This window comes from Bemisia tabaci, chromosome 1, assembly GCF_918797505.1.
Source record: "Bemisia tabaci chromosome 1, PGI_BMITA_v3".
NCBI lineage: Eukaryota > Metazoa > Arthropoda > Insecta > Hemiptera > Aleyrodidae > Bemisia > Bemisia tabaci.
The window spans coordinates 44,736,143-44,762,719 of record NC_092793.1 but is presented as its reverse complement, the minus strand read 5'-3'; the positions used below and the strand labels follow the sequence as shown (position 1 = coordinate 44,762,719).

The window sequence follows — 26,577 nt, the reverse complement described above, 5'->3', positions numbered from 1 at the left end:
ATTTTTCAGGGAAAACTCGGTGCCCTGGAAAACTTGTAAATTTCGAGGACAATTGAAGTCATTTCTTTACTCAGCGGCCGAACGTCTGAAGAAGTATGGAAGCTAGTCATTTTCTGCACTTTCCTGGTACATTGATTTTAAGTAAAAAAAGTCCTGATGGCGAATTTTGTAGACTCAGCCGTTTTGCTACCTACTGTAGAGGTCTCTGTCTAGCGAGATGCAAGCGTGGCGCCCCGACGTCCTCAGGGTTTTTTGGCTGGAGCTGCATCGGATTTTTAAGAAACACATCAAAAACATCTATTATAGTCGATCGTTTATTTCCTAAATGTAGAGTTTTCCCCGGAAAACTGTGTTTTTAAGAGAAAATCAATTTTCCGGAAAATCCCAAGTAATGGAGCAACTTTGTCATCATTTTCGGACTCAGTGCTGAAAAACACAAGAATAACATCAGTCACATATTCAGATTATTTTCCTGAAAATTGAGTCTTCCCCAGAAAACCATCTGTTTTATAAGAAAATCGATTTTCCGAAAAATCCTGATTGAATAGAGAAAAATGGATAGCATTTTCGGATTCAACGTGGAAGTGCACACCAAAAACATCCGTTACATGTTGAGGTTTATTTCCTGAACGTTGAGTCTTCCCTGGAAAACCTACTGTTTTACAAGGAAAATCGATTTTTCGGAAAATCCTGATGGAATAGAGAAAAATGGGTAGCATTTTTGGACTCAGCGTATAAAAGTACATGTGAAACACCTACCATAAGTTGAGTTTTGTTTTCGCATGCAGACCTATGTAATTATTTGAGATTTATCACCATCATTTTACCCTAGATTAGCGTTTTCCAGATATTTCAGTTGTTTCACCACTATAACGAGGGGTAAAAAAATTTTTTTGAGGTGTCCATTACAAGTGTCCCCACTCAATTTCTCCTGCTAAAGCAGAATATGACCTCAAATTTTTTCTAGAAATTACACATTTTCTGGGAAATGGATTTTTCTCAAAAAAGTGTTTTTCAACGTAAAATCTCGTCTAGAAAAGGTGGCTCTGTCGGCACGGGTTGATATTATCCGATTTGGCTGAAACTTTGCAAAGAGTGTTTTTTGATCAAATGGATCAGTTTTAGGGGGTAAGACCAAAAAAAATCCGACATTGCCAAAGCGCCACGCCAAGGTAAACAACCTGATGGAAAATTTTGATGAAACTTTCAATTTAATCAGACTATTCAACGATTATCTGTGCGGCCGTTCACACATCTTTCTTATAGTGATTATCGCGCGCCGGATGGTGGCAGGAGACGTATCTGCGGCGTCGCGGGAGAATTCACCTCCTGAGCGCCCCAATGGTCCCATTTTAAAGAACTTGATCTTTAATTAAAGCCAAAAGTATGCGTAATCCGATGATATAATGCAATTTTTTCTATCTTTAATGCTTTTTGAATGAGAGGAAAATGCATAATCTTTTTGGAATAACCCTCATATCCACAGAATTTTATGCATTCATTTCATCAATTTTTATCATTCTTTGTATCCTGCTAGTACAAATATGTGTCAACAGTTTTAAACAAAACTTAAAATTTAAGGAAGCTCCCAATTTTTCAACAATTTCTAATGTCATGAGGCCAAGTATTATACGTACATTGAGGAGTTATTATGAGTCAAAATGTTTGGGAAATCTTACTTACTGAGAAATCGTCTGGAATCAGATGACCTCATAGAAGAATTATAGAAAATCATTCAACCTTCTCATCATTTCCCATTTTTATACCTATAATTTTCATCCCACCACCTCAGAAGAAAAATTAGTGTATACTCGTGAGGAGTTACTCACCCAGTCACAGTATAACCTCATTTGACTTTTCTATTTGCAGTCAGTATTAAGATAACACATTCTTAACGAGAAGATGTTTCACTGCTCGTCTGCTAGTCAGAGTGTTTGCGAAGGTATAGCGTGCACCAAAATCTTATTTTTATAAACCAACACCTGAATTGCGTCAGCTGATTGTCCATCTAAGTATTTTACCAAGTTTCAAAACCCACAGTAAAAGAGCCTCCCAAAAAAAGGGCCTTTTTTGGCCCCTTTTCTGAAACTCGGGGATTTCATTCAAATGTAGCCTAAACGAAACCATATGATGACCTAAGACCCCAGTAAAAATTTTAGCTTGAGTATACATCTCGTTTCGGAGATACAGCGTTGCAAAGTTTGCATATTTAAGCTTTAAAAACCCTCATATTTTCAAATATTATTTTCCTAAAACCAACATTAGAGTGAACTTTACAATCTAAAACAAAGCGTAAAAGAAGCATAATGATAAAAAAAGCCTCCATTAAAAGTTTTAGCTCATGCATGACCCCTGTTTTGGTAGTGCAACGTTGCAAGTTTACCTTTCTGAGCTTTAAAAATGCCCATATTTCTAAGTTTCTTGTTTAAAAACCAATTTTAGTGAATATCAAACTGCATTTTGAGGGATAAAATTAACCCCAAGTGGTACTCGTGGATGCATAGTTGCATTGATAAAAGGTTACAATGATTTAAAGTAACACAGCATTGCACAGTTTACATCATAAATCTCTGAAATTGTATTTTCTCTTGTTTTCTTATTAGAGACAACTTCGATCAAACATGTTTCGATATTGTAAAGCAAAATACAAGGACTCTAGGTAGTTCTAAGTGACAGTTGGTGTAAGAAATGACACTGTTGCCTATTTTTCCTTTTTTTCTCTCAGCGTTTAATCATAAAAGAATATTAAAATTAGGATACTTCCAATAATTATCTAATTTCGAAATAAAATTCAAGAGACTTTGCCATGCTCGATGAAATACTCAGCATCAGCGTTGCTTTCAAAATCCAATGAATCATGCCTCGCCATAGTTGCCAATTTGACCTGTTTTTAAGTAAAATGAAAAAATAAACAAAGAATACGGAATTTGTCGAGTTTTTTAAGTTCAAATAAATCTTGATCTAGAGAATACATTTATTATGCCTTGCAAAATAGAGTGCCCCCACTGTTTTTAAAAAGAAATTTAAAAAATTAAAAATATTGAAAAAAAAAATTTAAAAAAATTAAAAATATTGAAAAAAAAAATTTAAAAAAATAAAAATATTGAAAAAAAAATTTTAAAAAATTAAAAATATTGAAAAAAATTAAAAAAATTAAAAATATTGAAAAAAAATTAAGAAATTAAAATAAAATAAAATAAAAATTAAAAAGTAAAATAAAATAAAAAAACAAAATTAAGTATCAATTATTGGAGACATGTTTATTTTAAAGTAATTTTATTATTTATCGTTTGAGAAGAAGTCTTAATAAACTTAGCAATAGTACTTTTGCGAATACCAATCTTCACTTGGAACTAACATCAGCCCTTGACATTTTTCCTTGATATGAGGTATGACACCCATTGATGTTCTCTTGAACTAGCATAAATAATAACTTCGAGAGTTTAAAGTTGTTAGCTTGGCAAGGCTGTATCGCCACCAATCAAATTATCCCTGTTGAAATACAAACATAGAGCTACAAATTACACATTTGGTAGATTTTATGCTTCAAATTCTAAAGAAGATCTACGAAAGTCGCTTTTTGAACGCGGAACTTAGAAATATTAAATTTTATTAAAAGGAAAAATTGCTATTAAAAGGAATTTTTTAACTTTTTTTATTACATTTTTAAAGCTCAAATGTATAAACTTAGCAACGCTGTATCATTAAATCTGTACTTACGCTCGCAGTGAGGCCTATACTGAATACTTCTCATACTATAAAATTACATCTAAACACCATCCACAGATCTTTTGGTGATCAATAAGTTCGTTTTTTCATTCAGAAACTTACAAAAATGAGCAATTTTTATAGGTCTTTGTTGTCAACTTTGCAACGTTGTATCAAGAGAATCAGCAGTATTACCGTATCAATAGGAATATGGATTTAAAGATAAGACTGACTGTAGGTAAAATGTCACAAAATAACATATTATACCGGATGGAGTTGTTCTTTAAAGTAAGATATTTGAAAATATGCGAACTTTTAAAGCTTAAATATGCAAACTTTGCAACGCTGTACATTGGAAACCAGACGCATACTCAAGCTAAAATTTATACCGGAGGCTTGTCTTATCATAAGGTTTCATTTAAGCCGCATATGAATGAAATCCCCGAGTTTCATAAAAGGGGCCACTTTTTGGGAGGCTCTTTCATTTTTAAATGTTTTTTCTTCGGTCCCTGCACTATGCGCCGGCTGTTCCTGTAGTGCAAAGGTAGTTGGTGCATCGAGTTATTCCAACCATAACATTTAAGCTCAAATACTAACCAGCTTGAAGTGATAGCCTCGTAATTATGGACTCACACTTTGATAATTCTACATGCGTGCTGCTGTTGTAAAATTTCGGTAAAAAATCATTCCACAAACTTATTCGGCGCGCATTCGAGTATTTTAGCACTCCCTCCTCAAAGTTTGTAATGCGTGGTGATACTTCTCCTCTTTTGAGTTGAAAAAAGTCTGGCGATTGAAAGATAAAATGGTGTGTCGCTTTCTTATGATGAAACTCCCAATTCATACTTCCGGCATTGTGATTATTGTGATGGATGAATCTAAAAAACAGAATTCCATTTTGTATTGGGTAAAGACTTAAGGACGTGTAATTGTCACAACCATTATTGAAATAATTCAGTTAAGTTAAGTTAGGTAGAACCACGCAGTGTTATGTAAACCACTTTCTCTCTAAGCTAGCCACAAACTGCGAAGTCTTACCATGGCAATCATTGTTATTGAATAGAAAAATAATTTTTAAGTATGAGCAGAAAATATCCTTAGCCACTATCGTCTACCACAACAGCTGAGGGAACAGCAAGATATATTTCTTGAAGCTACAGCATATCTTTTCTGTCAAAAGTCCAATTTTTCAGAAAACCAGACCTCTGAGACCATTAGAATCCCCATCAATTTTACTTGAAAAAATCATGGCAAACTTCATCAAAATAAGCTTTACAATCAATAAGATTAGATTTTAATGATTGACTCTTCATCTCCTGATTTGAGTCCATGTCTTTTTTTTTTGCATTTTCATCTTAAGGACTATCTGAACTTGTATTTTTTATTTTATTTTACTTTTTTGGTATGTATGACCTTAAATGCCGCTTTATGTTCCGTTGCACCTCCTATTATAGTTACTCATCAAATAATTATTCTTAATTTCCCTCTGGGGTTCCGTGATGACAAACATCTCAGCGGGTCTCATGACAAAATCGCCGAGCTCACGGTCCAGGTTATTCAAAAAATATTTTGTGGTCTGTTGATGCCCAAAAGTCTTGAATTTGATGAGAGGTGCAGAAAATGTGTGCGCTTCTTATTATTGCTGCAGAGTGGTTTGAATTCCTGCAATGTGCGCCCTCTAGGCAAACAGATTCCAAATATGCTCCAAGGATTCCACATAACTTTTCCCTTCACTCTTATAAACATCGCATACATCACACTAAATGCTCTTCCAATATGTTGGATTGCTCCCATTTAGGTTAGTCATTGAAGCAGAAATGATACAGTAAAACTTCGATATAACGAACGTCGATTTAACGAATTCTTCAAATGATCGAATTTTTTTCACAGTCCCGGAAAAATCCCTATCTATTCAATGTAAAAGAAATTCTACATAACGAATATTCGCTTTTACGAAGGAAATCTTCGGTCCGAGTACGAACTGTACCATGTAAATCGAACTCGATTTAACGAATATACGGGAATTTTCGCGCGCCCGGCAACACCGCTGGGGAGGTAGCATGCTTGTCTTCACCTGCGTATTGTATGTACGTCGGTGTCGGTGCAAAGGTTATTTTCCAATCCGGCGGGATTGGGAATTTCCGAGGCGGATATGTTTCCTCGAGTAAATGGGGTGATTATATGTATTAGAAGGAGCTAACAGGAACAAACTGGGGAGCCGAGCCACACGTTCTGCGTACGACAGTCCTTGCACTTAGCATCTCTGCTGCAGAATATGCTGCGCCTGTTTGGAGAAATTCAAGCCATGCAAAGCATGTGGATGCAGCAGTTAATGAAGCCGCGCGTATCATATCCGGCTGCCTGAAACCAACTCCCATCGACAAAGTCTACCCACGGATTGGAGTAGCATCACCAGCCATCAGAAGAGACGTAGCAGCCAAGATCGAAAGGAAAAAACAGGCTCTAGATGATCGACACCCTATGTCTCAACACCAAGTGCAACCGTCAAGACTAAAGTTCCGTAAAAGCTTCATACAAACAACTTGATGGTGAAAGTGCAGAAGTGCGTATCTCGATTTTTGACACTTTTGAGTTAGCTGCATAAACGTTTAGTTGAAGATGTCGTCTATCAGCCAGCAAGAGATTATAATCGAAAAAAATCGGGAAGTCACCTAAAACCGTAGAACTTTTTTCGCGTACCTCGGGCTTAAGTGCAGGAATGCGTATCTCGTTCAGGCATGTTCATTTTTCGGCGCGCCTTACGCACAACCAATAACAACGCGCGCTCCTCAGCAGCGTTTCCCGCCAACACCGCACATCAGCTGATCAGCTGTTCTGTGTTTGTTTTCAATGGTTTTCATTTATCTATCTAAAAGAAAAGTGGATGTTGATAAATGTGGATAATCAGGCAGTCCAGCACGCATAATATCAGTGAATGCTGGTGATAGACCGATAGACGAGGCAGGGGGGCGATTAGGTACTGTTACTTGTCATTAATGTTGCATACACTTGTAATTGAAGGCGGATTATCACTCGAGGATCCTCCAGTATCATTTTTCCATTGTATTATATCTACTACCTACTAGCAGCGCGCGGCGTTCATGTCCATTTCTACTCTCTGGGCCAATGCAATCATGAACTGATCGAACTGACGGTTCATCACAACGGTCAGTTTTATTAGAGTCAATCCGGTCAAACAATGCATCATTTAGTGTATTGGATCGACTAAAGCTTCTAAATAAGTTTTAAGGTTGAATAAATTCTATTTTTGATCTTAATGATCAGGAGTAGCTTCAAAACGCTAATTGCAGAAATGCGTATCTCGTACTCTAATGTCAGTTTCCGATCATACAATGCTTGATCCGGCCGTATGAGGTCAAATTAAAGCTTTTAATAAAGAATTGTGAGCATAAAACCCTTTTTTCAGTTTGTAAATTATCAAAATCCGCCAACAATAGGTTTAAAACACTAATTGCAGAAATGCGTATCTCGTGATAAAGTGTCAATTCTTAGTGCCGAAAACGCGAATCTCGGCATTTCGGCCGTATTTTCTAACAGCGCGATAGAAATTATTCAAAATATTGATGAAGTCTGAAAAAGCATCTTATTCTTGCTATCCTCAAGAATTATCACCCTTCTACTGACAATAAGGAGGAATGTAGAGTGTTTTTTTACTCTCCTGAAAAATCGTGTTTTCCGAGATACGCACTTCTGCACTTTCACCATCGAACTGCTCAGCTCGCAACCACTCCCACTGAACGTCGAATAGAATTGTGGATGCAGAAAACCCCAAACCCCATCGTAGAATTGAGAGCAGAAGGATCCGCAGGTTTCCATTTGCCGTTTGGCACATGGAAGAATCTGAACAGACTACGGACAGAAACAACCCGCTGTAAATCGAACATGGTGAAATGGGGATATAGCACCGACGACAGATGTGAATGTGGAGAGATTTTGAACATCTCCTAGGATGTCCTCGAATGAAATCGGTCTGCACTAGGGATGACCTAGTTTTAGCAAATGACGCTGCAACTAATGTTGCTAATCACTGGAGCTCCCAGATTTAATTTTTTTTTTTTTTTTTTTTTTTTTTTTTTTTTTTTTTTTTTAATACATTTTATAACAAGGCTTTAAATACATTGAAGAAGAGGAGCTACGTGAACAGCGTCATCGGTACGATTTCAACCCCTGCCGTGTGCTCATCACTACCGCTGCGCAGTTTTACTGATCAAACGCTAACCGGGTGTTTCCCGCCGATTTTCCGTAAAATATCGTCATAGTTTAAGAGGGAGGGGGGGGTGTACACGAAACTGGAAAAACCGAACATCTCAAAATATTTTGTGGCCTAATATCGGGTTTTCCGCGGTTTTCGATTTAACAAATTTTTGCCAGTCCCCAGAAATTCGTTCTATCGAAGTTTTACTGTATCTGCGACTCTCTCTTCTGACACTAATTCAACTCTGTTTTCTGATTCAACTCGGTGATTTTTCTCAAAGATTCTGAGGTGATCCTCTGCATTCCATACTCACGCTTGATTTGAGCTTCAGCTCGCGTTTAAATCCATATTGAATCCCTGTACCTCTGTTCCTCTTTGCTGCTGATGACTGGAAGCCTTATTTATGAAGTTGCGGTTCAAAGTAAGAAAATAGACTTCAGAGTGGTGAAAATTAAAGTCCAAGCTACAGATACTAGCAAGTAACAAAAAAAGTTGATGTACTTTGACTGTTGACTTCACTACTATTATAGGCAATCGAAAGCTGAAGCAACAGATCTAAGAAACAATTGTCCATTTCAATTTTTTATGTTGAAGAAGAAAATCATAGAAAATCCTTTGAGCATATTAAAAATTATCTCCCATCGACTACTTCAGACACTGAAACCTCACCGGATGTAAGTATTTAACATCTGATCGTGAAGAAGTGAAGATCGAAGAGACTGACATGGAATCCACAACCACTAAGAATGATCGGAACAAGTCATCTTCAGACAAGAACTAGGTTGATTGAGAAAATTTTGAAACCTCTTTTGTGAATGGTGATAACCTTGATAAAGCAGTTGAGAATATTCAGAAATTCTTTGATTCTGAACCGTTCATCATCTGAGAGGATACGAATATCTGAGGATCAGAATGTATCCTCTAATTATCATTATTTCTTCAATAACCTGAATCATGAGGTTTTGGATTTTGATCAGTGCATGAAATCGACTTAGGAGCATGTCCTCCATTTAGTCAAAGAGAAAAAGGGAAAAGGATAATGGGCTTCTTTATTAATGTTCAATTCATGCATTTCTAAAAACTAGAGAGTGCACATAGTTCACGGGAATTTCCGCCGATTTTTTTTAAACAATATTAATCCACGAAAAATGAGCTCAAAATTGCGTTTTTTATTATTTTTTTTTTTTTTTGGGGGGGGGGGGGGTGGTCACTAAAACTGGCCGCGGCGAACGCCCGTTGGAAAATGGTTACACTCGTTGAGTTGCCTCTGCCGCGTCCCGTAGTCCACACGCGATGCGGCACGATTCATTTAGTCCTTGTGCGGATGTGCGGGCTACAGGACGTGGCACTCGCAACTCGAGGAGTGCAGCCGTTCCCCGACGGGCACTCGCCGCGGCTATTTTTTAGTGACCCACCGATGCGCGGTTGGATGGGAGCTCAAAATACGCAACTTTGCATGAGCTTGTTTTTCGTAGATCAATATTGTAAAAAAAAAAAAAAAAAAAAAAAAAAAAAAAAATGGGGAAAATTCATGTGAACTATGTGCTTTCAGTAGTTTTCAGAAATGCAGGAATTAAACATTACTAAACAAGGTCATTGGAAATAAACTGATTGTCTACGCAGAGTGCTAAAAGCTGGAGGATAAACATGAGGAAGGTACACAACTGGCAAATTTTAAAGTGACGAAGATTGCGGTTTTCTGGTCAGCGAATCGTGAGGAATAAACGAAGAATTCAAAGTAAAGATAAGCTAAATATTCTTTTTCAATATGAGACTGAATTAATTTTGAAAAGAATAAGTCTTTCACAATAACTTTTACAGTAATTTCTTCCTAGTCTTTGAGTAAATTCAACCTGGAACGTAAATTTTACTTCTTTTTAAAACTTATCACCTCTCTTAGAGACTTACATGGCCAGCTCTTTAACCAAAACAAATCATTTTGATTTTTACTAGGTTTAGGTGTATAGCCTCTTAAGATCTTTCAAGATGAAGTTGATCCAATGATTTTCAAAAGCATGAGGGACACTTAATTCTAGGAACTTTTTAACCGTACCATGTCCAGCACAGTGCAGGTTGACACCTACCCATTCTTTATGAAATCGTACCAAATTTTTCGCATAGTAGCACTCATAATTTCCTCCTGGACTGTGAAATCGCGTCCTAAGACTTCTCTGGCAAATGATTTTCCAAACAGATAAATTAATTCTTCACCATGTCCTAGACCTGTAAAAAAATATTGAATATTTTCATGTGCATCCCCAATAATGGGATTTCTTTTTTCTTCAGCTCCGTAGAGAGTGACCCTAAGGAATAAAAGCAGAACGAACAGTGAAAAGCAAATTAATGGTAAAACACTGGCAAGCCAAATTTTTATCTGTAGAAAAAAGGGGGAGGGGAGGGAGTCATGTTAGTCAGCTTCGAAAGACTAGGCAAACCCTTATGGAAAAAGGAAGGAAAACGAGAACCCATGTGTGAGTTCAAGGATCATTGCATCAATTGTTTTGACTGACTAACTCCAGGATGAATTTATTTATTCATCGTATAGCTTTCATCAATGTCTTTGTCTTTCTCATAGCACCTTAAGTTTTCTGAACTTTCGATTCGATGATATTCAGACTATCAATCATTAGAATTTCACAGGAGCTGTTAAACTTTTTGTGCAAGTGAGCACATGAGTTTTGTATTAATAGGAAGATTTAAACACTTTTGACGTTCTTAGAACGAAATTTTTTGCATTTTAACTGTGACCTAAACTTTTTGACTTACCCATGGTAATGACATGATTGACACATAGTTTCTTAAAAAACGTACGGTTTTTTCCCACTAATAGTAAGTGTATGAACGACATAAAATACACCCCTTTTCTTTCAAAACAGGGTCATTCCACGTCAACTCAACCAGGCTCGGTACCCGACCCCCTCCGATTTGGCTGAAAATTGGTATACGGGGTCTTAACATCATTCTAAGAAACTAATCTGAAGGGTTTTCCCATCCAGGAGGCATATTCCCAAACCCCGCGTTGAATGTGAAATCCAGTTTAGACCCCAACCGCAGCCCATTGTGCGGGTCTGAGACTCCTCCGCAGCGGCCGCGCCGCGGCTCGGCTCAGGCTGGTCCCTCGTCTTTCGAACAAAAAGGTTCAAATTTTGGCTTTTTTCTTTGCAGTGAAAATATTTTTAAAAGTAGAATTTGAGGACTTTTTCGGCAAAATGGCGAATGGAGCTTGCTATGCTGCTATGATTGCGCAAGTTTCATAGCGTTCGCCGCAAATGAAATTCATTCACAATGTACGTCCTTACAATCGCCAGGAAAAACTCGGGGCAGATTCAACGAAAAATTAACAGCAAAACAGTCGGATAGAGAACTACGTTACACAATCTTAGCAGCATGGGACGTCTCATACGCCCTTTTACCGAAAAATGCCTCAATTATGTGCAGTGAAAATATTTTTTAATGCAGAAAATTTCGCAATGCAGAGTCATGCCGACACCTTCGTTGATCACATGATGAATAAACTTGACTATGCCTGCCGTTTTGTTCTTTGTAAAAAACATTTCTGATGGAAAATTCTCGGAACATTTTTAGAGCAGTGCAATGCATATGCATCTCACAAGCCTCTTTAATTAGTGAAATTTGCGGAGCTTCTGCACTGGAAAAAAAATTATCATGTAAGAAGAAATATTCTTGAATTTGCCGCTAAAAGGAGATTTCTCTTGACTTAAGCTGCAAAATGCGTACTTTGAGAAGAAAGCCGCTCATATCAAGCAGGATTCGGCATTGTTCAAGTGATCTTATTCTTGATTCAAGAGCAGTATTCTTGACGAAAAATTCAAGTAATTTTTTTTCCTTTCTTTCCTTCAAATATTTCCTTTCTTTCACTTATAGCTCTGCGCAGAACCTTTCACCTTGCTTGAAAGGATAAACAATGAATAGGTGGTGAAGAAGAGTAAAAAAAAGTCTCTGCATTTGCGAGGATGAATATGCACTTGGTGTCTCACCCGAACCAATAAGAGAGATATTAAAACCCCATTAAAGAGGAATAGAAATTTACATGAAAAATAAAAATGTTCCCCAAAAAAGTTCATCATTCAACTTCGTCGTTTAAGAGACTGGACATTAATATTCAATGAATGAAAGCAGAAACCTATAAATACTGAAATTTCAAATAAAAATGATGTTTAAGCAAGGTTGATCAATGTTTTCGGGGTGTTTGGAAACATTGCAATGAATCAAATCAGGCACGAACATCCCCTGGACACTGATAAATTAGGAGGCAACACGCCGCCTGCATCAATATCATCGATGTTCGTTATTTGAAATCCATTTCGGAAGAGACAGGGTATGACTTGACTCTGACCTGAAAAAATCATCCCAAGTGGATCACGGTTTTTCTTGAACTAGTCGATGGTGCATTTAAAAATGCGCTCATCATAAGACAACTCTGCGAAGGGCTTGTTTTGAGGAGGAAGACGATGTCTTCCAGAAAACAAAAAGAGTGGACCGCGAGGTCACCCCCATTCATTTCGGAGGGTTGAAGAGACTATTCAGACGGGAGAAAGGAGAAAGGATGGCCGCAGTGCCCAAGGCCACTTGCTGAAGAGCCTCATGCCAACCGCGTGAGGGCTCAGAAGGCAGCGGCTAAAGATTTTGAGAACGGGCTAGATTTTTCACATTTCACGCGGGGTTTGGGAATATGCATCCAGGAGACGAAGGGGATACCGAACAAAAGGGTAGCGACATAGGGTTTTAGAAGGAATGAGGGTATGTGAACTCCCTGAAAGACTATTCGAGGATCGGGAGCCATTAAAGAGCCAAAATCGGCCGCCATTTTGGATTTTGTGCATTTCCGTGGGTCGAGGGGTCTCGATTAGTGTGTTCCTGAACACTCTAATCAGAATGACTGCCGAGTTCGGCCTTTGCATGGTCCAAATCAGTACCATTTGGCATGAAATGTTTTTTTTTCCTATTTTTTTGGAATCTGTGACCTCGGAACCGGAAATCTAGAGTGTTTACTCCTCTCTTTGCTCCGTATTTGACGTTTTAGCCACTAAAGAGCCAAAATCGGCCGCCATCTTGGATTTTGTGCATTTCCGTGGGTCGAGGGGTCTCGATTAGTGTGTTCCTGAACACTCTAATCAGAATGACTGCCGAGTTCGGCCTTTGCATGGTCCAAATCAGTACCATTTGGCATGAAATGTTTTTTTCTCCTATTTTTTTGGAATCTGTGACCTCGGAACCGGAAATCTAGAGTGTTTACTCCTCTCTTTGCTCCGTATTTGACGTTTTAGCCACTAAAGAGCCAAAATCGGCCGCCATCTTGGATTTTGGGCAATTCCGTGGGTCGAGGGGTCTGTATGACAATTTTTTGGAATCTACGATCCAAAAAACATGAGAATCGACACCTCTCTCGACGTTTTGTGCCGTTTTACCAACATTTCAATTTCAGCCTCCATTTTGGCCGCCATCTTGTTTTCAGGGCCTTGGCATCAAAATCGGAGAGTCTACCAAAGATTTTCTCATTCTAGGGAACAAAATGAAGAGAGTAAACTTGCATCATAAACGTGCAAACGGGACGTAATTTTCGAACACATGCTTCCCTGATCATGCAATAATCGCCTTTTCCCGTCATTTTTGAGCATTTCCGGCCGGTTTTCATTTCCGTTTAGATCCGTGCCCCATCGATGCACACGTTAGTAAGTGTTTATTACCCGAAAGTATATATCCTGAGGTTGAAATAGAGAGAGAAAATTGGAAATTGCAGTTAAAATCCATGGAATACATCGGTTACGGTGTATTTCGAGGATTTTCGGTCGGTTTCCGATTTCCATCAGGCCGTTAATCGATCGGTGAATGCATGGAAAGCGTTGATAGTCTGGTTTTATACATCTAAGAGGGTAAACTGGGGGAAAATATCGATAATTGAAGCGTTTATATTATCGAAATATTTGGATTAACATGTAAAAAATCGTCCTTTTTTTTTTTTACCAATTTTTGACCTTTTTGGGCCCATTTGAATTTTTTTAGGCCCTGAACCGTCCGATAGCAAATGAAAAAAGTATTCAGCCAAAAGTACATATCTTAAGCTTGAAGTGTTAAAAAAAAGAACGAAAATCAGAGAGACTGTAATTGTATTTTGGATAATTTAGTTTGAACATTGAACGGCGAAAAAATCGTAAATTTTAAAAAATCCTAAATTACGGACATTTAACTAATTTTTAGTTCAATTTCGATGGCATATTCAGAATTTGCATAAAAAAATGATCTAGGGACACTCTTTCAAAGTATTATGGATTGATACAGAGTCTCGCTATGGAGAGTCAAAGAGCGGGAAGTCGAGAAAACGAGAATCGCTAAAACGGGCTTTTTTGAATATCGCTAAAATTCACCCCATCTTTGGGGGTCGATATCTCGCGAATGGAGCGTTGGATGAGAAAACCCTTCAGATTAGTTTCTTAGAATGATGTAAAGACCCCGTATACCAATTTTCAGCCAAATCGGAGGGGGTCGGGTACCGAGCCTGGTTGAGTTGACGTGGAATGACCCAACAGAGACACAAAAAGTTCTGACGCTTCTCCATGTGATAGAGTCTGCTTGGCCGCGATCTTTGTAGAGATTTATAAATCATCATGAAAAGCAGAGACAAAGTGAAAAAATGAATGAGAAATGAGAGAAGTGTGTGATTGTGAGAATTCGAAACTGGACATGCTGACCTAGAGTAAACCGTGATGACCACTAGGCCAACCTGCCCTCAGTATTCCAAGTTACTCGAATTACTCTTCCGACAGCCATTTTGGTAAAAGAAAAATGATTTGGTATGTCGATATTTCCATCTGAAAATTTACTTCTAATTCCTTCATAGGGAGATAAGTATAGAGATGAGAGAGCAAATAGAGTGCAGTTGCATTGCGGATATACTCCTGTGTGCAGCTGATTTAAAAACGTTTCAATGTTTCATCATTCTCTTCGTTTTGACTTCCAGAATCCAATTTTTGATGTTGTCCCGTTTAAAAATGACCCTGGTGCCCCCGGCGCCACACACGGGAGCTTTAATCTTGGTTTATGCGGCACCGACGGTCGGTGGCGCGGCGCGAGATTCGTGGCGTAGATAAAACAAACCGCCACAGCTGGCCGCGAAGCTCCCATATCTATTCAGTGCATCTCACAGTGATTACAGTGACTTGATACCTAGTGTGTCACTCATTGATGGCCGAGGCCCACGGCCCACGGACCCGATCGGGAATTCCAGCCTTTTTCCGCCCCGCGACTCTACATCCTGCATTACAAACACCAACTTAACATACTCCTACGAGAAAATCTCCAGCACAAATGGAAATCTCACAGGGAAAAAGTATCCCAGTATTCACCCCTAACGACGACGGTCAAAATCCAGATCTCGAACTTCGAAATCGGTTTGCATCTCTCCCTGAGGAAACTTTTGATGGTGAAATGAAATCTCAATCTGTGCTCCCCCCCCCCCCCCTTTGTCTTAAAGTGAATCGCGACCTCAGGCACACCCTTGACAATTTTACAGACTTCTTCGTTAAAGCCATGTTTACCGACTACACATTTAAACTCGTGAATCAATTTCTTGTTAAAGTTCAATTTACACACGGAGAAGACTTTAAAAAGCTTATTGAATACCTCACTCAATTTCGAGTACAGTTTTCTACATATCAACTACCATCTGAACGTGCCTATCGAACAGTTCTACGTGGTCTACCTGCGGAAACATCCCACCAGGATATCATCCAGTTCTTATCTGACTATGGTCATAAAGTGAGACGTATCGCCAATATATGTAATCGGGAAACAAAGTGTCCACTTCCACCGTTTAATGTAGATATAGAACCCGCTCCCATTAACGAATTCATTTTACAAATTAAGTCTTCTACTGCTAATAACTTTCATTTTAGAATTACCTTTGAAAGACTCCGTCCCTCTGAAAATATCATTCAATGTACTACGAGTAAATGTCAACGATACGGACATTCTCGTAATTACAGTGGTTTATCACCCCGCTGTGTACGCTGTGGAGATTCGCATTCTTCTGATTCATGTACTGAACCCACTCAAACTCCCCTCAAGTGTATCCCGTGTGGCGAAATAGGACATCCAGCAAAGTATAAAGGCTGCAAAGTTTAGCCAAAAATTAAAAAGAAACGCTTTCCTCCCCCACAACTCATTAATCATCAAGCTGTACCAGTGTCCCAATTAACTACCAATCAATCTGCACGATCTAAAAGTTCTGCAACCGTGGCTGCAAATGCTCCCCATTCCTCAATGCCCGCTAATTCTCTATACACCCTGTTATCAGAATCCCAAAAGCAAATCAACCAATTAGTCTCTCAAATTGCCAATCTATGCTCTCTACTCACAAAAGTACTTCCGAGTCGCGTATTACCTTAAATGCCAGTCCACTCACATTTTCATTATGTACACCCTAATAACTTACAACAAAATTTATAAACATGATCGCTAACTATACTTTTATAGTATGATATTAGTGCTCTATAAGAGGGGTCATCCTTATTTTATAAATCAGGGAGGAGTGTGGGGGGTAACGGCCCCGCCCTATTCTTAATGATTGGGGAGTTTTGACCCTAAGCTTGGATGCCCTCTACCCCTTTTTTACTTTTAAGTTATAATATCAGCCTACGCTGTCGACTGATTCTCTTACTCAACCGATATATTGACAATGTATACAATTTCGAAAATGCGGAAATTTACAATAAATGCTTGGTAAGAAAAAAAAAAAAAAGAATTCGAATTAGGGGGCAAAATATCTTTCCAACTCCTTAGGAACCGTCCAATCCAAAATGGCGGCCAAAATTACAACTTGAAAGATAATTTCCCAAGATGCACCTCTCATTGCCGAGTGATGTGTCTTCTTTCATGCTGATTGGGTCGAATAACCAACAAGGGTTGTCTGCAATGCCATTGCACCCTACGGAGGGCCAAGGTCAACCCCTTTCACCTCAATATGGCCGCCGCGGGGGGCATAAATAGTGACAGTTGACCAGGTTCCTCTGGGATTACAGCAGTATCTGATCTGAAAGGAGGAGTAGCGTTTTGGGCCTTTTCCGGCCCTGGATTTTGCTGAATGTTTCATATTTTCAAAGTACTAGTCCTCGATGGACTCTACGCCAAATATTTTGCCGAACGGAGCCCATGCCAAGGTGCAGCAACGCCTCAAACCCAAAATCCTGGCATCAAAAAATAGTTATTTTCGTCGACTTTTTCGACTATTATCACTCTTCCAGCGGTTGATTCCTATGTATTTTTTTGCGCACGTTCCGTTTCTGGCCTTTAAAAAGGCATCCGATAAGTTGTAAGGGGCCTTACGGTCCATTGTTGCCATTTCTAAGGGTTTTTTTCCATTTTACACACGTAGAACTCAATTGAAGCTGAAAACCGTATACGTTTTCGAAAAGAACGCCAAAAAATGAATATACAATGCCCAGTGAAACTTTTTTCTACGTTGCCAAATTTTCGAGAAAAATCGTTTCAAAGAGCCAAAAATGGCCAAAAAAAGTGGGGTACAACTTTAATATCGACGCACGTAACAGCTCTTGACCATATGTACGACGTATAAAAAAAGTATAGTTGTACCTGGATTCCTATGATGTGAACTTTCTCGCTCCCCTAGGGTAGAGAGGAAGTATTGTCATCCCCCAAGAAAGAAAAAAAAAAAAAACATTGAAACTTCATCATTCCTAGACGTTTTAAGGTCCCAGGAGTCAAAATAACCATACTTGAAAAAATGTGTGTCCGTCCGTCCGATGTCCCCCAAATCTGTGTACAGCGATATCTCAGAATCTATCTGTTCGGTTTCATTCAAAATTCTCACAGAACACCATATCTATGGTCTTCTTATGCACGTCAAACGATTTTGGGGTACGCTAAAATTTGGGGGGGGGGCTAGGGTCCGAGGTCGATTTTTAGCAAAATCACACGGAAAGCTCATTTTAAAGGACTGTAAATTTTGAAAAGTGCCTTTAATTCTTTAACAGTGGGCATCAAGCACACATACATACATACATACATAACTAACTACATACATACATACATACATACATACATACATACATACACACACACACACACACACACACACACGAAAAAATTAAACACTAAGAAGCGGCCCAAAACTGTATATAACAAGGTGGAGAAATGGTGCTGGGTCCACAATGCTAATTTAATGCCTAATTTAATGTCTAATTTAATTTTATTTAATTTTTTTTTAATTTTGGTGCTAATTTTAATTTTTGGTATTTCTTGGCTTTGTTTCCCCGCGAAATGGTGTGGACCCAGCACCATTTCTCCACCTTGTTACATACACACGTATACATACATACGTACATACATACATACGTACACACGTACATACGTACATAAGTACATACGTACATATCGACGGTGAAACTACCAAACCACGTATCTCATTTGCGGTGTTTAAAAATCTACGCTCACATTTTATTTTTTTGAAGTAGACCAAATCAATATCATTCCTTGAAATTTTCACGGAATTTTTTCCGCACAAAGAGGGAAAATCAGAGAAATTTTCAAGACTGGATGTTAAGTAGTTTTTCATTTAAAAAATAAAGTATGACAAGAAGTCTGCGACGTCGCAAACCGAGATACGTGGTTTGGTAGTTTCACCGTCGATATGTACGTACATACGTACATATGTACGTACATACGTACATACGTACGTACATACATACGTACGGTACATACGTACATATATCGTACGTACGTACGTGTGTACGCACGTGCGTACATACATACATACATGACAGAAAATGATTGACATATATATTCGTGATCTACGACTCGAGATCGGTGCTCTTTGCATGGTCCCAGGTCTAGGTCCCACCATGAGGGAGAACACAATAGTGTATCTTTCCTTCGGAAAATACACTAAAAATACATACATAATGTGCTTCATTACTTTTCCCCACGTTGCCAGATTTTCGAGAAAAGTCGTCCAGAAGTGTTAAAAATGCCAAAAATTGGATTAATCATTACGTCTAAGGTTTCAAGAAGTAATAAATATGACTTTCATGTGGATTGTGGGACACTTTCCCCACGCAGTTTCTGTTGTTTGATATTTGGCCTGTGGCAGGCATCTTGAGGACTAAGGACCAAGGTGGCATTGCAGACCACCACCTTGTTGGTTATTCGACCCGATTAGCATGAAAGAAGACGCATCGCCCGGCAATGAAAGGTGCATCTTGGGAAACTATCTTTAAAGTTGTAATTTTGGCGGCCATTTTGGATTTGACGGTTCCTAAGGAGTTGGAAAAATTTTTTGACCCCAAATACAAATTCTACGACCACAGTTACATTTGAATGGACACCAAACTCGACAATATTTTCAAATTTTGGAACTCTGACCTCCGAGGCGGCCATTTTGTGCGCCATTTTGAATGAGGGGCACCAGGGTCATTTTTGAACGGGACAACATCGAAAATCGGATTTTGCAAGTCAAAACAAAGAGAATCGTGTATCATTGAAACTCTTTTCCACCAGCTGCACACAGGAGTCTTTTTTTTTTTGTACATCTGCTACCGCACCAATAAGTAATACATAGTGATGGCTCGAGCACATGTAAGGTTCTCCTGCCCAAATGTGACCAAATTGAACTTACGACTTTTGAGGTTTTTGTAAATGTATTTTTTTAAGGTTTCCAGCGGTCTTAAAACTCCAGAAAAATTTCTGTGCCATCAAAAGCCTTACTGCTTTTGATCCAAGCAATAATAATAATAAACAACTCCCCAAGAGCAGGACACGGCGAGCACACTAGAAACAACGACCTCTACATCAAAGCTAAGAAGCGTGTATCAAGAAGTTCTCGAGATGAATCTGGAAGAAAGAGAGCCGATAAGGAAAATAAAGGGGGCGAAAAAAGACAAAGAAATCATCATGCGAACTAACAATGAAGTACAAAATATGCTTGAGAGCGAAGAAAATCTCGACCTGTGGAAAATCAACTGCTTGCTCTACGCTGCAGCCCTCACAATCAGTGACGAGTCGAACGGCCCAAAAGGAACTAAAATGAACAAGAAAGAAAGTAAGCCCCTATGGCAAAAAAGAATTGAGTTCAGAATCCAAGATCTGAGGAGGAACCTTTCAGTACTAGCTAACTTCAAAATAACGAGCAAGGAAAAAGGACAACAGACAACCCACAAAGTCCAGTCAATCCTGGATAAATACACCGCGGAAGGAGAAGAAAGCAGTATAGACAATGTAATGGAGCAACTGAGGCAACGTATTGCTGTCTTTAGCCAAAGAATAAGAAGATACCAGAAAAGATCAAATCAATTCTCTCACAACAGAAGCTTCGAAACCAACTGCAAAAGCTTCTACAGGAACATCAAAGGTGACTCCTCCGACATCGGTGAAACCCCAGAGAAAGAAAAGGTGGAAGAGTTCTGGAAAGGAATCTACGAAGTCCCTACTCAGCACAACTCGGAGGCTGGGTGGATCAAAGACTCAGAGGTCACGAACAACAAAATGGAATGGACAGATCTCGGTGATGATGAACTGATAACTACCATAAAAAACCTTGCAAACTGGAAAGCACCCGGCCCAGATAAGATACAAAGCTTCTGGTTCAAAAAAATCCCTAGCATCCATAAGTACCTAACAGCCGAGTACAATAAATTACTGAACGGAAAAGAATTCCCACCATGGCTGGCCAAAGGGACTACATATCTGATAGCAAAGAATAGAGAAACGGCAAATCCCAAAAACTATAGGCCCATAACCTGCCTCAACATAGCGTATAAGATCTTCACGGCACTCTTGGCCGGAAAAACGTACAAATACCTAGAAAGTGCCAAACTACTCCCTATAGAGCAGAAAGGGTGCCGCAAAGGAGCTAAAGGGTGCCTTGACCAACTCTTAATATCCAAAACCATCATTGAGGACTGCAGGAAGAACAAGAAGAACCTATCGATCGCATGGCTGGACTACCAAAAAGCCTTCGACAGCATGCCTCACAGCTGGATCATCCGTGCACTGGAACTCATGGGAGTGCACCCGAATATAGTAAACGCCTGTAAGAACATGACGGAGCACTGGTCAACATGCATCCAACTAAGAGGAAAAACAGATACAATTATCACCTCTGAAATTAAAATAAGACGAGGAATCTACCAAGGGGACGCGTTCTCCCCCCTTCTGTTCTGCGTTGGATTAATACCCCTCTCTACACGACTAAACAACATGAACAATGGATATAACATCAAGGCAGGCCATAAACAACTGACGCACCTCCTGTATATGGATGATCTGAAACTGTTCAGCAGCAGCGACGAGAAACTGCAAAATCAACTCGAGACGGTGAAAGAATTCAGTGACGACATAGGTATGAAATTTGGCCTAGATAAGTGTGCCAAGGTAACCTTCAAGAAAGGTAAATACATCCACGGAGAAAACATGGATATAGACGTCGACACCAGCATCCGACAGTTAGACCCAGGTGAAACATACAAATACCTCGGAATGGAAGAAAGTATAGGTATCCAACATAAGACAATAAAAGAAAAGGTAAAGAGAGAATACATACGACGAGTAAGAGCAGTACTAAAGACAGAGCTAACGGCAAAAAACAAGATAACTGCAATCGGAGCGCTAGCCGTACCCGTTCTACAGTACGGATTTGCAATTCTGAATTGGAAAATAAAAGAAATAAAAGCGCTAGACATAAAAACAAGAAAATGTCTGACAATGCATAAAATGCACCACCCATCCGCAGACGTTGACAGGCTATACGTGAGCAGAAAACTAGGAGGACGAGGACTTAGGCAAATTGAATCAACATACAAATCTTCCATCATCAATGCGAAGTACTACCTCCAGGCAAAAAAAAAACGAAGACCCTTTTCTCAAAGCCGTATATGCCGTCAACCTTGCTCTAGACAAAGACCACATTGCGAAAGAAGCAAACAAGTTTGAAGCCGAGCTCGGAGAAAACTTTGAAGTGGCCCCCATAAACAGCAGGAAGCAAAAAATCAAAAAGAAAATCTCAGAAAGCATCAGAACCAAATGGAAAGGAAAGATCATGCACGGACAGTATCCACTGATGCTAGAAAATGACTCTATCGAGAGTAATCTCTCTACCATCTGGCTCAGTAAAGGTGTACTAAAAGCAGAAACAGAGAGCCTAATTGTAGCGGCACAGGATCAAGCCTTAAACACAAGGTACCGAGAGAGGAAAATCCACAAGAAACATGTGAATAGCAAATGCAGAATCTGTCACCAGTTCGAAGAAACCATTGAGCACATAACATCAGGTTGCCCAATTCTAGCCCAAAAGGACTATATCGAGAGACACGACAGAGTATGCACCCAACTTCACTACAGCCTCTGCAAAGAATATGGAATCGAAGTCGACGCAGATAAATGGTATGAACACAAACCGAAAAACACTGCAACAACCAGAGATGGAGAGACAACGATCCTGTGGAACTTCCCTATCAGAACCGATAGAACTGTTGAGGCAAACAGACCGGACATCATCCTACGTAGGAAAGGCCAAACGTGTCTGCTGATTGACGTCTCTATCCCAGCAGACAGGAACATCACAAAAAAGGAAGCTGAGAAGAAACTAAAGTATAAAGACCTAGAGATCGAAATCAGCAGGATGTGGAAGACCAAAACCCGAGTCATACCCTTTGTGATAGGAGCTACCGGAGCAGTCTCTAAAGACTGGACTAAACTGAAGAACGAAATCCCTGGGAAACATTCGCTAGTATTGGCCCAGAAGTCTGCTGTGTTAGGCACTGCCAGAATCCTCCGGAAGGTCTTAAGCTAGGTGGAGCAGCGCGAATACACCTAGAACGTTCCCACACACCAAAAACACCCCTACCGCCTACCACCTCAGGAAAGAAACCTTTAGGCAGGCGTCCTCCAGACACCTACCCTGCCTCGGTTCCTAAAACAGGTATCCTAGTCCGTGACGAGACACCCCCCAAGGGGGAGTGAAATAACCACCACCCGGCCACCCAAACCACAAACAGCCCTCATACCTAGGAGCATTGTTTGCCCCTGTGTGAGGGCTTAAAGCAACCCAGCAAAGCTGGTAACAGCAGTGAACATGAAAAATAATAATAATAATAATAATAATAATAACAATAATAATAACTATTATAGGTGGGATGATGGGTCTATGATTTAAGGTTTCCGCGCCACTGCGATCCGCGCGGCGGCGGCACAGCGCGGGCCTGCATAAATTAGTCCACGGGCATATGTTGAAAAGAAGCCTCCCGTGGAATAGTAAATGGAGTAAGTGTGGAAAATGGCCTATTGTCTTCCTATCGATGTGTAGTAAAATAATTTTGATGTTGTCAAGCTCAATTTTGCGTCCAACCCCAAGTAGCATGGATTGCAATTTCATTGCAATGGATTGTGAGTTGATTGCAATTTTTGCTTGTTGCCTATACGTTCATTTGAAGGCGCTTAAAAAGTTGCAATTTTATTGCAATAAGTTTGCAAGAAATGTAGATTATGCTTGTTGCCTAACCTTCTTTTTCAAGGCACTATAAAGACTGCAATTTCGGTGCAATCATGTTGTAACAAATTCACGCCATGTGCCTGGCATCCAATTCTCTAGTTGTTTTAAAGTTTTTTCGACTTAAATGTCTCACCTAACCCATATAGCCCAACATATTTTGAAAATATTGTCACCTTTATCAAAATATTTTCATGGCAATATTGTAATTAAAATATTTTCAAAATATTTTTAAAACATTTTAAAGGAATATTTTGAAAATGTTTACAAAAAATATTTTTAAAATAATTCAAAAATATTGCCTGTAAACATGCATGTTAAAAATATTCCTTAAGAAAGTTTTGAAAATATTTTAAAAATATTTTTTGAAAATATTTTTAAGTTCTCAAGTTAGTATGTGGTGTAATTTACACCGGTGTAAATTTAGTGTGAGTACCTATTACGTGATATCGAAAAAAAAAATCAGACAAAAAAAATATGAAAAAAATAAATAACACGAAAAAAAAATAAATAATAGGCAAAAGAAAGAAGCCTGAGAAAAACGGCGTTAATCAAATCTATGATGAATGTTGAGCCACGCACTGACGCAATGCATGCGATAACAGCCTTAACAGGCGTGATTTCAACCCAGCTCATCATCAGCTCCCTGTAGCTCAGTGGAAGAGTGCTCCGCTATGACATTCGCGGGTCGGGTTCAAGCCCACTCAAAGGCGTCCGGTATTTTATGCTGCTAAACGTCGTAGGACATTAGGTAAGCATGGGTTCGAATTATTATAATTTCCCCGGAAAATTTAGGGGTTGAAATTTAAAGGTCGTCAATATTGAAATTTCTTTGCAAAAAAAAATTGCAACTTTTTTACAATGAGGGGGTCAGATGTTGTAAAATAATTGCAATTTTCTTGCAAGAAAGTTGAAATCATCTGGAAATTTTATTTCATTTAAATTGCAATTTTTTCGTTGCAAAATGCTACTTGGGACCCCTCCAATTCAAGATGGCGGCTCGGGGGTTGAAGATGTTGGCATTTGTTTTTGATGTCGTGTATGGGGTCTGTCGCTATGTAATTTTGGTCGTTGAATACGAATTTGAGGTCCAAAATTGTCTCCGGCTCAAAGGGATGCCCAAAATCCAATATGGCCGCCAAAATTTCCACGATAGGGTCAAATATCTGAAAGACGCGTAAAGGTGCCGAGTAGGATATCTTTCATAGGGTATTTTGGGTCGTAGATTTCACCAATGAGGTTAGAATTTCACTGCAGGTTTGTTGAAGCCCAAAAATTTCAATATGGCGTCCAAATGGCTGCCGTTGCGGGGTGAAATATTTTGTTGAGGCTCGCAACGTCGATAGAGGTGTCCCTGCATGGGTTTTTTGGGTCGTAAATTCCAAAAATGAGGTCCTAATACCCAAACAGGCCGATAAAAGTTCTCTTAGAACCAAAATGGTGGCCAACATGGCTGCCGCTCAGATAGTGAGAACGGTAGTTACTTTTCATACAATGATGAATTTTCTTGTATGTTTTGTACTCCGCTGATTCGCCGGGTGTAGTCCAGAATGTCAAGAAAATAAGTGAAGCAGATATGCATACGACGTAATTTGCAACGCTTATGAGATTTCGCAACCCACACTTCCTTTTGGAGAAATTGTACGACTTACTCATACTCGGAAAATTTTGCAGTCATGGACACGGCAAAAAAGTAAAATGTTCGGGGGAAAATACTGCGACTCAGCATGGAATTGTCTGTTCACTGATCGCAGGAATGCTACATGTCTCTTGACAATTCCATACACAGTGTATTTTGAATGAACTTTGTGCAAACTCATCACACGGAACAAAATCATTGATGTTTATGGGTATACAATATAGTCAATGGGTAATACAAATCCTCTCTTTTACACAATGCAAATGTTATTTTTCCGTTTTGTGCTCAAAAAGAGGGTAAATATTTTTCGGTGCATATGATAGGGTGGACACCTAGTTTGTACTTTTGGCTGCTTAAACCAGTTTTGGTTTACCTAATTGTCTCTAACATTAAGAATGTTGCAGGAGTCGAAATGTCCGACAAATGCGTTTTAGGGGGAGGAGGATACACTTTTGGAAAATTTAATTTCCCCTCAAAGTGCTACGAATACTGCACATAGGGATTGGCTGACGCTGGTCCTTTTTGTATCGACTTATCTTAAACCTCAGATATTTTTAAAATTTTGGTGAGAATCCTGCTCTCCAAAGTTGGAATCCCCCTTCGTCCGCTGGACTCCCAAGGGTGACCGAGGAGGCTTTGGGATGACGAAAGCTGCACCCCTCGGGTCAGCTCTCTATTTGTCCTCGTGGTCCTGTGCTGTGTCCGGCCTAAAAAAACCCAAGCAGAAAACATTCTGACACGTGAGGTTTAGGACATCCTGTACATTCGGCTGTCATAGCCGGAAATGGTATTCATTTTCTCCTATCATGCTGCACTTTTCCAGAAAATCTTCATTCGATAGGAGAAAAAGGATTTCTTTACCCTGTTAAAAATTGGCTTTAGGATCTATGTTCCCAAATGCCATAGACCTATAGGCGGCAATAAGATTTCTTGTAGTAGGTATCTATTTGCGGCCATAGGTACGTAGTTTCTTACAGTATTTGGTAGAAGATGGCGATAAGGTTATTGCTAGGCAATAAACTGTTTAGCACGGCTGTTTGATTCCCTTCGCATTTCTAAAACCAGCTATACGAATTCTATCGCTTTCTGTAGCCGGATGTAAGAATTTCTATGGAATTTTGAAACTCGGGCTCCTCCAATTTCAGCAGGATATCTGGGCTCAGCCCTAATATTCCTCCTAGAGTAACTATAGGGGAGACCGGGGCTATGTTGACCAGATTTTTTGAAATGTTGTGTCTGAAGAAACAGAAGAATAGAATGCCATTTCTTTAATGCTCTAATCCTTGAGCATACGGTGTAAAATTAAAATCAACCGAAAACATTGTACAAAATACTTTAATTTTGTGAGTTTCATGCGTTTTTAAAAGAAAATCCATTTTGGTCAACATAGCCCCTGCTTGGGGCTATATTGGCCACCCCCGGGGCTAAGTGAGCCACCTGTGAGGAAGCTATGTTAACCTTGTTCAGTTGATTGTAATTGCACTTAAAAAGCTTAGT

The 26,577-nt window shown here is 39.3% G+C and overlaps 1 protein-coding gene across 2 annotated transcripts in view; it reads right to left on the bottom strand.

Annotated features, from left to right (window-relative positions):
• The window catches only part of LOC109041494 (pyrethroid hydrolase Ces2a), a 187,183-nt gene that overhangs the window by 4,199 nt on the left and 156,407 nt on the right, over window positions 1-26,577 (bottom strand). For both annotated transcript variants that reach the window (XM_072301389.1, XM_072301393.1), the window contains 2 exons: window positions 10,009-10,147; window positions 4,306-4,586 (listed from right to left, as the gene is read on the bottom strand). In XM_072301389.1, the coding sequence (XP_072157490.1) occupies window positions 4,306-4,586; window positions 10,009-10,147 (420 nt within the window). The remainder of the gene's footprint in view (window positions 1-4,305; window positions 4,587-10,008; window positions 10,148-26,577) is intronic.